Below are 13,131 nucleotides of genomic sequence, written 5' to 3'. Positions count from 1 at the left end.
GTTTCGATCAAACCCAGATTAAGATCCACTTCACTACAGGGTGCAATGAAACAGAACAGATGCAACACCATCCAAGTGAGAGAAAAAAAAACGGTGGCCAGCAGGTCGATACAGAATGGGAGTCTGCTGGGTCACCTTTTACAGCAGCTCGTTTTGGCAAATGAGGTGGAGGGTTGCGGGGGAGGGGGGGGACCGAGACTAAACTCCTGTAGGGGGGAGCACACTATGGATTTGGAAAACAAGAAACGCTTCTGTGCACTTGCCTGTGCACTGCACACCTCTTTCCCTGAGTAGGGGGTACATGTGTTGATGTGACACAACCGAGCCTGTTTGTTTCCATACTTTCCAGGCTGGTCACAGAAAAGAAAAGCATGCCTGTAACATCAGCTGGCTGCAAGGTGGAGTCAACTCATGACTCATCGCCTTGAGCCGACAGAGTGGGGGTCTCTTCCTTTCTGTAGAGCAACCAGCCAACTTTTACAGTTCCCAGTTTTGCTTCAAAATGGCCCTCAAACCCCCCGCAAAAAGTCCTTGGACTCAAGTATGTCCAGGTACGCGTGTTTTTTTTTTGGTGGTGATTCTGTCTCATTGGTATAAAGACAACTTTCTGGGTGAATTTGACATTTTGGGATAACTTTTTTTTTCTTTAATCAGGGACACAAACTCACTTTTGCTTCTCTGAACGCTGCCTGTTGTTGATTAATGCCGGCGTCTCATGCTTTCATTCCTTGTGTTTTATGTCATGAAGTCCGCACAGCTTGTCCTCATAATGGCCTGTGTGAACCCTCCGCCCTTCAATCTGCTAGCCACGCGCGAGGCTTGCATCATCGCGCTGTGGCCGCGGGCTCGATCCGCGCCATTGCACAGTAGAATGCCACCCATCTTACATTAATCTCAAATATAAATTTGACTCTTAGTTGTAAGCATAAATTTTTTTTAACCTGTCTCCAATTGATGTCATAAATATTGTGGCCTAGCTAGTACGGCTAACACCAGTCTGTTGTCGCTCTCACGTTACTTAACAAAATGAAGAGACAATTCATGTCATATATATATACTGTGGACTCGCTATCGAGGCAGCTAATTCGCATGGCTAATACCAGTCTGTTTTATCTCTGACGTTACTTCACAAAGCGAGGAGACAATGTCATATACACTGGCCTTGCTACCGAGACAGCTAACTAACATGGCTAACGTCAGTCGTTTTTTGCCCTGACATTACTTCACAAAGCGAAGAGACAATTGCTGTCATATATACTCTGGCCTTGCTATCGAGGCAGCTAACTAGCATGGCTAACACAGTCGGTTTCCCTTCAGATATTACTTTACAAAGTGCGGAGCAGCAGAGACATAGCTATTTGCTTTCTGACAATTTGGCGCTTCTGTTTTACATAGTGATTTTATTGAGAAAATTGAATATATACTGTATATAATTAGCATTTACTAATTTACCTACAGAGTGCGTTCAATGGAAAAAAAATATTTACCAAAATGTTTTGACCAAAGTCAGCTGTGATAAAGTCCAAAATGAGACTGAGCCGTATAGAAAATGGTTTGATTGTTATTTAGCAGTTGCTCATTTAAAATGTTAACGTGTTGTCCTTACGTGTCGTTACGAGGTTTATGCTGTACCTCAACAAACTGACAGAGTCACTTTGCCGTGTGACCTCACGTCATATCATGTCTTGTAAGAAGCGGTGTCTCCGCTTTGTCAAGGTGTGTCCGGGTTCTTTATCATGTTGTGAAAACATATTTGTGCCATTAGTGGGAGCTGATCAAGTTTCCACTCTGTGTCTGACAAGAGTAAAGGCCTTACTTATTTCCAAACAGTTTCCAAGGGGCAAATAACACAAAATCAAGCTGGACCATAAAAAAATTAACAAGTTTTATGGGCACACCCTGCTCTGGATTCCAGCACGGTGTGTGGTTAAGATTTGTTCTAGATTAACAATTGGTTCAAAGTCAATTGCAACGCTCCATACACTGCAATATTTTATACTGCCAAAACGTTTTGCTGACCCGCCGTAGCTCCATTGCTGGTGGTAGAGGTGTTACACTTGACTGATAGATAGTTCGGAGCACTTTGTGAAGAAAAAAAAATCACTATGATAGCCTAGTTAGAAATTTCAAGTACTTACAACCCCCCCCCCCAAAAAAAACGTTTGTTGGTTGTTTGGTGGATTGGTTGAGGAATCGTGAGTAAAAACTGTGAATCCATCTCCTTTTTTCTTTTTTTTTTATGCCGACGTTCAAGCCTATAAATTCCCTGGTTGTTAAACTTGGCACAAAGTGCACCTGCCATTTTGTCACGTAAGGCTTTAAAGTCTTTTAAACAATCCCTGCAAGTTTGAAAGGTTTACAGTTAGACTTTTGTACCGCACAGAAATTTTCAATGTATGCTAGTTTGTTTGCTGGCCCGATTTTTTAAAAAATCTTTTGTTTTTGTTTTTTTTCTCTAACTCATTCGACTCACGCATATGTACATGCATTGCTGCGCACGTCTCTTATTGGACATTTGGATGGTTAGTCATTCAGTTTGTTGGTTGGTTTGGTGGATTCAGAATTTTGGGGTGCTATTCAGTTCATTTGTTGAGTGGCAAGTTGTTGTCAATTTGGTTGTTTGCATTTTTTTTAATTGATTAAGGAGATAAATACCTCCCCGACTTGTTAGTCGTGAACACACAAAAAACAATTTTCTTACGCACATCTCGAACCATTTCTTCTGACTCACAGTGTATGTCAAACCGCATGCGTTTCCTTTTCTTAGTGCTGAAGAGGAACCCTAAAGTTGTGCATCGGTGTGTCCCCCCACCCTTGTGCTCACCTCGAGCAGACTGTCCGTCACGGCTCACGTGTTTGGTGAGGCCAGTACCTTCGTGTAATCCACAGCACGTGTTTGCAAACTCTTCAGAGCCCCTCGAAGCTAAAAGGTGACTCCAACGTTTTGTTGGATAATTGAACAGGAAGATGGTCTCTACAATGCCAAGTGGATTGTTTTCATCAAGGCCGGAGACACGCCAATGCTCTCTTGCGCTGCACTGCTCCACTCTTAAAATACCCTGTCCGCATTCTGCCATGCTTCTTCCCAAGTGGGGGCGGGGTGGGTGGGGGACAACGCTACTGCCGTCGTATACATGCCAAGTTGAGGGAATCTCTGGAAATATTTTTTTAGTTTTGCTCTATGTGTGAACGCTATTTTCAGAGTCATTTTCTTTTTGCTGGTTGCCGTTGATGCGTGTGGATCGTCAACCCACCGCTTCATACAAGTTTTAACTTGCGGCCGGCCGCCCGAGCCTGTAAGACAAACAGGATGTTTGCAAAGGGGTTCACCACAATGCATCGGAGAGTGAAATGGCGTGGCGGAGAATGATATCATTGTAATGCTGGCGGTTCTTGAGATTCAAGTTTAACTTCACGGAAAAAAAAAAAAACTCAGCATTACTTCCACCAAGTGCTGTGGATAATTCTCAAGCACACTTGACACCAAGGCCCCAGCACGTCATTAATTGCAAATCAAAACAATGCAAATCAGAATTTAAAAACAAAAATGGTGAACAGTTTTTATGTGCTTTTTCCAGAGTTGGGGATGGCGCAGCGAAAGTTTGCCCAGTGCCTGGGAGAGTTTCAGTTTGAGTACATCGGCGACGCCAAGACAGACGACGAGCGGTGCATCGGTAAGCGCGGCCTTTGTGGCGTCCTATCCGCCGAAGCGCCGTCGTCTGTGTCGCCGCAAATGCGTATCTTCATTGGTTCTTCACGTCCAGTTTAAATAGAATCACTCCCGTGCATTCTGACGGCAAAGCAGCATGATTTAATGTTGCCTCAAATGTTTTGAATGCATCTATGGTGAATCCCCACTCTTCACGCTCTTCATCTTTTGCGCTTCAGTTCCATCGCCGATTTTTAAGCAGCTGTTCCGAGTAGCTTTTTCCAGTATACCAACAGGCTAGTCGAAATTTAGACCGTACGGCTGAACGACGCTGCGCTGCAACACGCCAAATAACAAGAGGGAAGGTTCCGAACTCAACTCGAGTGATTTATTTATTTATTTTCATCCCCGCTGAGCTGAAAGAATCACGTTTTCAATTTTCATAATTGTCGCTGCTCCTTGTGTTTTAAAGTAGCACTTCTTTGTAGCTTTGTAATTACTGGAATGTCTCCGCTAGTTTCTGTATGCTCACGCTGCGCCGATGTAACAATGGTGAGGTGGTTGCTTCAAGGAAAACAAACGTACAGTGACGCCTTGAGATAAGTTGTTCTGTGATCACGCTTGAAAGTCAAAGCTATTAATATTGTGCTTTACAGAACCAGAGTATGAATAAAGGTGAACAGGATGTAAAGAATCAAACGGTTTATGCGTCAGGAATTAGTTTAGTTCAAATCGTTTTCCTGCTCCTTCTGGTGTGTCCTGCCTTAGCCACTGCCTTAGCCACCAGAAGAACGTAGTATCGCTCAGTCCTACAGATGAACGAACAAAGTGTCACCGCTACGCTCTGTGACTTCATAAGCCGCATTAGTGTGACATTTATTTCACAGAAGATAAAGAATATATGACTGTTAATATCACCTACCATATGCTGTACCACAGTTATGTTCAACTATATCGGTTGCTTCAAAGGACAAAAAAACAGTTTGGCTATCGTTGATAATTGTTAGCACGAGGCTAGCGACAAAATGCTCATGGCAGTTATTTTCTGGTTTCTAATACACGTCATTTTCTTTGTTTTATGTTTGGTTTGACCGTAAACTTCAACTGGGAGTGGCATCAAACAAGTTTCACCATCATTTTATTTCTTTACTTTTCTCACAAATTGCTGTTTTTTGCAGAGTGGGTTGAGTGACTTTTTTTTCCTTTTTGTCAATGTTATCAGAAACCATGAAACTCATGTTTTCCAGATGAGTCACTGCAGGAGTTCTCCTCATTCCTAAGGAACCTGGAAGACCAAAGAGAGCTGATGGTGAGGACCCTCGCCGACCAGTCAGAGCCTGCTTGCAAAAGTCCGGGAAATACCTGCATGTGTGTTTTGAGTGTGTGTATTTCCAACCAGAAAGCACATACTAATGTCCATATTTGGTACTCGCATCTATGAACATCCTGCCCCGTCATCCAGCAAAAGGTCCCGGGAGGCAAATTTCATTTTGTCCAGCAACAGCAGCACCGGGGAGAGAAGGGGGAGGGGGGCACTGCCTACTTCATTGGTCACATGAATGCTGATAGTGTTGCGAATCCTGCCCGTCTAAGGGTCATCGCCGCTGCACCTTCATGGGAGTGGCCGTTGTGCTCTTCTCACTAGAAAACCTGCAAGCTCCAAGGTCATCGTTGTTGTCGTTATGTAATTAGAAGCCAGAGTCACAAACTCAAGTCTCGGTGGCTGACAACTGACTGTTTTTAGCCCCCCCCCCCGAGACAGTAGTGCGGTTCAAGTGTGGGATGACATCACTGCGCAGTCAGGAAAAGTGGGACGGGCTGCAAGCGCAGACACGTCTCCGTGCCCGCAGTTGCAGGAGAACCCCCGCGGGAACTCGGGGAAATATTTTGCCTTTCTTGGTGGGACTTCCAAATGTTTCGTCATTCTGGTTGACTTCTAAATTGTAATTATCCCCCCCCCCCCCAAAAACACACATAATTCATAAAAGGCTTTATTTAGTTAAGAGTGTTAATGCTTCATTTAAAAACAACACTGAGATTCAAGTTGGAAGTTACATTTGAAATCAAATGTCATGTTTCCGTAAACAAAGGTTTTATGACTTTGAGATTAAACATGAACCACCCCACCCCCCCAAGACTCACCAAATATCCTCCTGACTACCAGTAGTTCAAATTTGTCCTCTGTAATTGGACAACATTTTTTTTCTCCTGGTAGTCAGTAGGATATAAACTTAACCTCTATGATCATTTTAATCTGAAAGAAAAAAATGGACACCTTTTTTTCTTGAAATATTTTGTCTGTCTTCTCTCAATCTTATGATTTATATCTTGGAAAAATGCAGTGGGATGGAGACAAAGCCTTTATTTAAATAAAAAATCTGCACTTAAATGTGATGCTGCTACATGGGAGCAAATCACTATTTTGGTCTGAACATCATCAACAACATCAATGTCGTTCCTCTGTGCTGAGGTACCACAAAAATATTAACTTCAAAAAGTAAAGCTATTCCTTTTGAAGCTATTATCAACGGACTGATGAAGCAGCAGCTAAAGATCAAATGTTTTGACGGGCGTGTTATTGGACAAGAGCGTTTTGCAGGGGCTGGATGCATGTCTTCAAAGGCAGTGAGTCTTCAATACGTAGTCACTGTCGGTGTTTAACCCAACAAATGTTTTGCGACGGGCATTGTCAGTCAACAAACGGAAACAATTCATGGAATGTTTCAGGTCTTGATGAGTTTTGCATTTTGGACGAAAGCGGAGTCGTTTAACGGCGTTTGTCTCGGCTGCTCTCTAGATGAGAAACATCACAGAAACCCTCATGAAACCCCTGGAGAAGTTCAGGAAAGAGCACCTCGGCACAGTAAGGGTACTGTATGACGGCTAATTGCCTTCTTTTTATAATCTTCCCCCTACGCCAGGGGTGTCCAAACTTTTTGCCAAGGGGGCCAGATTTTATGTGGTAAAATGTCGGGGGGCCGACCTTGGCTGACATTCTTTACATTGAACAACAATATTGTTCAACAAATTTTAGTAAGCCAGTCTGTTTCACATTTCCATTTTTATTTTAATTTCAACAATCTTAAGAATTTCTTTTGGTTCATTTGAAACGAGTATATCACATGCAACTGCGTATTCACTTGACTTTTTCTTAAACGGAAGTCTCCTGAGTGCAAATGTATTGATTTGAAACATAAAATGTATCACCATGACTTTTCAATAGTCACAAAACCTTTCACTCGAACAACAGGGAAATGAACAAGCAATACACATATCCACAACTGCAAGCACCATTTGAAATAGGACATATCAGTCAATATAAACACGGAGTGATGTCTTGTTAACTCGTGAGTGATGCCCTCTAGTGTCTAAATGCTATTACTCATTTAGTGAATGATATTACTCATTTAGCCACTAGAGGGAAGCAGTACTCTATGAAACATCACTCACCAGTCTACGAGACCTCAGTCAATGTTCCATTGCGCCCAACCTGCGGGCCAGACGGCACTGATTTTATGACAGGGGGCCGAGGGCCGGATAAAATTCGACCGCGGGCCGGATTTGGCCCCCGGGCCGGACTTTGGACATGCCTGCCCTACGCCATCTAAATGAAAGCACTTTCCCTTGCTTTGTTTCTCCCTCCGCTGAGATTGACACGGCTCTTCTTGGCGCAGGCGGAGAGGAAAAAGTATGAGAAGGAGACAGAGAAATACTACAGTTCACTGGAGAAGCTTCTCAACATGTCTGCCAAGAAGAAAGAGCCGCAGCTACAAGAGGTATTTGGAAGCACGCTCGTGGAAAAAAAGCACATGTAATTCGAAGGATCTTACCGTTATTCTGTGGTGACCTATGTGATATAACGTCAGTAAAATGAAGGGGAAAGAAATCACTCATAAATCCATGGACACCGAATGTGTTTGGTATCACTTTTAAAGTACAACCTTCAGGAATGAATTTGTGGAAGTTGCTTCTTCTGTCTTTGAAAAAAAAAAGAGGACAATATGGATAGGAAACAAGAAGCAGCAATGGTCGCCATGGCAACTAACTTAAGGTTTGCACAGGAACGTTTTAATGTTAGCCATTGTAAGATTTAAAAGAAAAACTTGAGCGTGGTTAATAGCCGACGAGTCGTCATTCCTCGAGCAATGCCCAGGTACGAAGCACAATCGGCTCACAATGGTTTCTGAACGCGGCTGTTTGCGTTCCTTGCAATCCACGCACCGTTTTCCGAACGTTGCCACGATGAGGAGACAAGGATTTGGAAGGGGGACAAGCTATCATGTGCATGGTCTCAGTTTTTGAAAACAAGTCGCCTCTCCCATCAAAAAAAAAAAAAACAATGACTGATACGACTTAGAAGGAAGAAATAGAGCAAGACCCCCATCCCCAAAGAAAAAAACTGCAGTGGATGAAATTATCGTCACAATTGAAAAGTCACAATAACCGAACCCCGAAGTAGCGAGGGAACACTGTAAAGCAAACTAAAGGTGTGATTTTTAAAATTTGATTTGTTAAATATCACACATAGTGATGGTACCATTTAGATATCTACATATGTAGATCAACAGATTTCTAAAGCATTTATTCCCAGTAGAACCCCCACCCCCCATTAATCTACACAAGTTAACCACCAAAAAACAAGATTTATTCTTTTAGCTTTAAAAGCAAATATATTTTTTGTCATCCGTTCATCTTTTGGGGTTTTTTTTTCTTTTTCAAGTTACTAATCTCAAAGCCTCCATGTCGCTCCTGAGCCTCTGAACGCTCTTGTTTAGTCAGGCCTTGTTTGGGTTGTGGTGTTCCGACACGAAGCCCCGTTCGGACCATGTGAAGCTCCCGGTGACGCAGCTTTGAGTGACAATTTTCCTGGCACGCTTCGCAAAGGAAGCGTGCACTCTGTGTGACCGTAGCACCGAGGTCAACCGTGGCCTGCTGCGGCGCGCACTACAATCCACGCTGCCGTCTGAATGGAGACCCCTGGCCACCTCTTTGGGTTGCTCGTTTTTGCTGTCCCATGTATGTCCATGTAAGGTGATAAGCGAGGACACTCGAAGCTGTTGACATTGCGACTGTTTAAACTTTGTGGCGCGCGGGCGCAGGGGCCACGTCCACACAGCGGCGTAATTTAGATGATAAAAATAAGTGGGCATTTGTCAGTACACATCTCGAGCAAATGCTGAGACGGCGGTGCCTTGACATACGAGTTTAGTTCATTCCTTGACAACACTTGGAACTCAAAACATTCACATGTGAAGTTGTTCTTTCATCATTGAATTTTTTTTTTAAAGAAAAAGGTTAATCTGTTGATTAATTGAAGAATTGAAATTACGATTCAGTCACAGGCTTCATCTGCAACATGTCAGTAAAAGTAAAAACTGTTGTATTTTGATTCAACACAGAACTCACGGAGGACGACGCAAATGATAATATTTACTGTTGAGAAGCCGAATGAGAAAAACATTTGGCCAGTTTTAAATTTAAAAGGTATGATGCAAAAATAATAATTCTTTTGTTAGCTGCCAAAATGTGTCTATGAGCAGTCAGACCCGAAATGCGCCCCGCTGTGACAAAACTTGGGGCTAATTTACAATTTACATAATAACCCCACACCGAGTAAAGAAAAGGTAAAACGACCTGGATTGTGAGCATGACAGAACATTTCACATAAAATGACAATAATATGTAAATTAGCCTCATGTTAGGTCACAGTGGGGCAACATTCAACCCCGACTGCTCTCAGACACATTTTGGCAACAAATCAAAGATTTTCTTGGTTGTTTGATTAACCTTGACGGTTGGCACGGCAGTCCGCAGACCCAACTAGTTGTATGAAGGCAATTAAGAAGTCATTTTCAAATCTTCTGTCTCCATTGACGCGAAGGCCCGAAGCTGAAGAAATCCTCCTGTAAGCTCTTCATTCATTCATTCATTCATTCATTCATTCATTCATTCATATTCCTAACCACTTGATCCTCACTAGGGTCGCGGTGGGTGCTGGAGCCTATCCCAGCTGTCTCCGGGCAGTAGGCGGGGGACACCCTGAATCGGTTGCCAGCCAATCGCAGGGCACACAGAGACGAACAACCATCCGCACTCACACTCACACCTAGGGACAATTTAGTGTGTTCAATCACCCTGCCACGCATGTTTTTGGAATGTGGGAGGAAACCGGAGCACCCGGAGAAAACCCACGCAGGCCCGGGGAGAACATGCAAACTCCACACAGGGAGGCCGGAGCTGGAATCGAACCCGGTACCTCTGCACTGTGAAGCCGACGTGCTAACCACTGGACTACCGGGCCGCCAAGCTCTTCATTATTAGATTTTTTTTTTTAAATGCATTGATGTGCACATAACATCTTACAGCTGATGATAGTCTTTCTGTTCGGATCGTAAAACGCACATAATTACGGTGATTATCTCGCCTGGATTTCCTCCAGTCACAGGAACGTACACAGTATTTACCCAGAGTGGCGAGTCCTCTGTCCTCTTGCCATTTTTTTTCTTTGCAGCCATGAATTCTGCTTGTATTTTTGTCCACAAACGAGAATTTCAAGCCACCGCCGGTTGATTTTAATCATCCGAATTGAACCGTTTGACCGAATGATTCAGACTCTCCGCGCAGCATCACATATTCCCCTCCAGCGTTCCTCTTCCAGCTCGTTGACGGTTATTCAAACTCCACTGCTCAATTTTCAACGGTTCGAATCGAGCGACGACAAGGGAGGGCCCGCTAAGTCTTTGCGCCCACCGCAACATGTTCCACTGGATTCCAGGCTGCATCTGTGCACGATTAGAATGATCTTTGCCGTGTGTGTGCGTGATCTCTACAGGCGGACGTCCAGGTGGAAACCATGAGGCAGCACTTCCAGGAAGAGTCGCTGGACTACGTTTGTAAGCTGCAGGAGATCCAGGAGAGGAAGAAATTTGAGTGTGTGGAGCCGGTGAGTAATGTGCCCGGCCATGCATGTTTGCATGTACTGTCTATACCAGGGGTGCCCAAACTTTTTGGACCGATGATCGACTTCTCGATCAACCAACCTCCCGGGATCTCCCCTTACCGCTCACATGCATGCACGCCATGATGAGAAATAGCCTGACACGGAGGCACTTTTGCAGCCTGTTAAATATCGTAGCTCACACGTACCGTTTTAAAGTGCTTCCCTGGGCTCTTTAGATTCCTATTCTTTGCCCGTGCCCTCTGTGAATTGCACACGAAGCAAACTCGGAATGAGAATGATGACGATAAAAGATATAGCGCAACAGCTCTAATCGCAAGCTGCAATTGCAGACTGCGGAGGAGCGCTAACAACTTCCGGTGACGTCGGTCACGCGCCACCGTAGGTTAAAGCTTTACCTGCTTTATTTTATTTTTTAAAATGTTTTTGTGAAAATGAGACTGATAGGATGATTAGGGTGCAGTGTACATTAACACAAAAAAGATATTACTAACATGTACAAAGACACACAAATGGTTGTTTTTTTGGGTGGGGGGTGTTCCCCTCTACACCCCTCGGATCTACTTGGGACCAGTCCTAGATCGACCGGTCGATCAGAATCGACGTAATGGGCACCCCTGGTCTATACACTATTCATAATGTTCAAGGTTATTTTAGTTCATGTAAACTAGCAAAGGAACTGAAACGAAAGTTGAAAAAACATTTTTTGTCAAAGCAATGAAAAAAAAAAGGTATTGAAAAAAATTTAGCTGAAATGACTTTTTACTTTGGGCCCGATTCGGGAATTTTGCCGACGTTAGCAAAGAACATCGGAAAGGAGTCATCACTTCATTTCATGTGTTTTCGTGGAGGCGGGGATGAGGGTTGTTGTCATACGTATTACCAGGAAAAGAAATAACATTTGACCATTATAGTCAACTAGCTGGTTCGCCGCCCTCCGGGCGGCTCATCAGCTAGTTCCTGCGGAAGGCTGGTAAGGTAGTGGTTCGCCGCCCTGCGGGCGGCTCATCAGCTAGTTCCTGCGGAAGGCTGGTAAGGTGGGCCTTCGGCCCACAAAAGTGTTGTTGCTAGGTTCAACTTTTTGTTCATCTTCATTGCTTATCGCGAAAATAAAGAGATGTTTAGCTCTACTAAATAACTAACAATTTCATTGCAATGCTTGTGGGTAGACAACATTTTTTCGCTAAGATGCCCGCGCGATCGTAGTGAGCCACTGCCTGAGCGGCGCAGTGGCGGCGCGCAGCGGCGCGGTGAAGTAGGTACATTTTGAAAAGGGACAGACGGAAGGACAGACCGCGTGCGGGACGACGCGCAATATATATATATAGATATATAGATAGATGGCGAAGACGCACATCGTGCTTTATCGACACGACGTAGTGAGGAAACCGTTTTACAAAGCCCAATATTCAATTATTTGAAAGCGTATGAATATAATCAGCAGACGCATTGCTGCTGCATTCTTCTAACGATGGAATAGTTATTCTTTTTTGTTTAAAATGGCTTACCCAAAGCGAAATCTCACTTTGCATTGTGGCCAATGGTAGAATCTGGGTCAGTAATTGCACACTTTAGTGTTGTAAAACAGCGGTAAATAGTCCTTGCGGCACATATCCCGAATGCTGGTTAGCGTGCATGCTAATTGGTACATACCTGCGGAGACCATTGATTTGAGCTCGAGCAAGTCTTGGCTGCTGGATGGCGTGCATATAACCGCCGTCTTGGGGAAACTTGGCAAATGGGGTGATAGAAAGTAAGACCGTATAAAAAAGAAAAATGAATACTAAAACTAATAAAACTGAAACATTTTTGTCAAACTCAGACAATCCAACAAACCCACTCTGAAAAAAAAATGGAAATAAAAACCAACTACCATGAAAATTTCCAAACAATTATCACTCTGATACTGTATCCTAATTTTCTTCCTGTCACCCTCTTTTTGCAGATGCTGGCCTTCTTCCAGACGGTCTTCACTTTTTATCACCAGGGTTTCGAACTTGCCAAGGACTTTGACCACTACAAACGTGCACTACAAATCAATATTCAGAATGTAAGTCATATCATTGCAAACCTCCTGTTTCGACTTTCTCCGTACCGAGGAGAGAAAGTGGTTCCTAAATATTACGGCGGGATTGGAACCTGAATCTCGAACCCACGCTACCATAGCAGCGGTCATAATTAGGCTCCAGTAAGCACACATTTTAAATACGAATTTAAGGAAAACGCCTGAAAGTGTGTCACAAAATTAGATTTTCAAATTCCGGCCAAAAGTGTAAAACCGTAAGAGCGGCCGCCTATCATTTAGTGTAATCCTTGCAAATGTCACGCTTCCCCCCTCGCAGACGAGGAGTCGATTTGAGGGCACGCGCTCGGAGGTCAACGAGCTCATGAAAAGGATCCGAGAGACGCCTCAGGAGTACAGACAGACGAGCCCGATCAGCTGCGAGGGATACCTTTACGTCCAGGAAAAACGTAAGGATTTCTGTTGCTGTTTAAGTCATCTTTCCTTGTAAATACTGCTTAC

At 43.8% G+C, this 13,131-nt stretch overlaps 1 protein-coding gene across 4 annotated transcripts in view; it reads left to right on the top strand.

Annotated features, from left to right (window-relative positions):
• arhgap10 (Rho GTPase activating protein 10) overlaps positions 1-13,131 on the top strand; it is a 45,787-nt gene that overhangs the window by 5,468 nt on the left and 27,188 nt on the right. For 2 of the 4 annotated variants that reach the window (XM_052083649.1, XM_052083652.1), the window contains exons 2-8: positions 3,579-3,674; positions 4,897-4,958; positions 6,447-6,518; positions 7,324-7,425; positions 10,482-10,592; positions 12,553-12,657; positions 12,950-13,079. In XM_052083649.1, the coding sequence (XP_051939609.1) occupies positions 3,579-3,674; positions 4,897-4,958; positions 6,447-6,518; positions 7,324-7,425; positions 10,482-10,592; positions 12,553-12,657; positions 12,950-13,079 (678 nt within the window). The remainder of the gene's footprint in view (positions 1-3,578; positions 3,675-4,896; positions 4,959-6,446; positions 6,519-7,323; positions 7,426-10,481; positions 10,593-12,552; positions 12,658-12,949; positions 13,080-13,131) is intronic. The other 2 variants (XM_052083650.1, XM_052083651.1) reach the window with 2 other exon arrangements.

This window comes from Hippocampus zosterae, chromosome 13, assembly GCF_025434085.1.
Source record: "Hippocampus zosterae strain Florida chromosome 13, ASM2543408v3, whole genome shotgun sequence".
Classification (NCBI taxonomy): Eukaryota; Metazoa; Chordata; class Actinopteri; order Syngnathiformes; family Syngnathidae; genus Hippocampus; species Hippocampus zosterae.
Note: the sequence above shows the minus strand (reverse complement) of the source record. Positions and strands in the feature narration are given on the sequence as shown.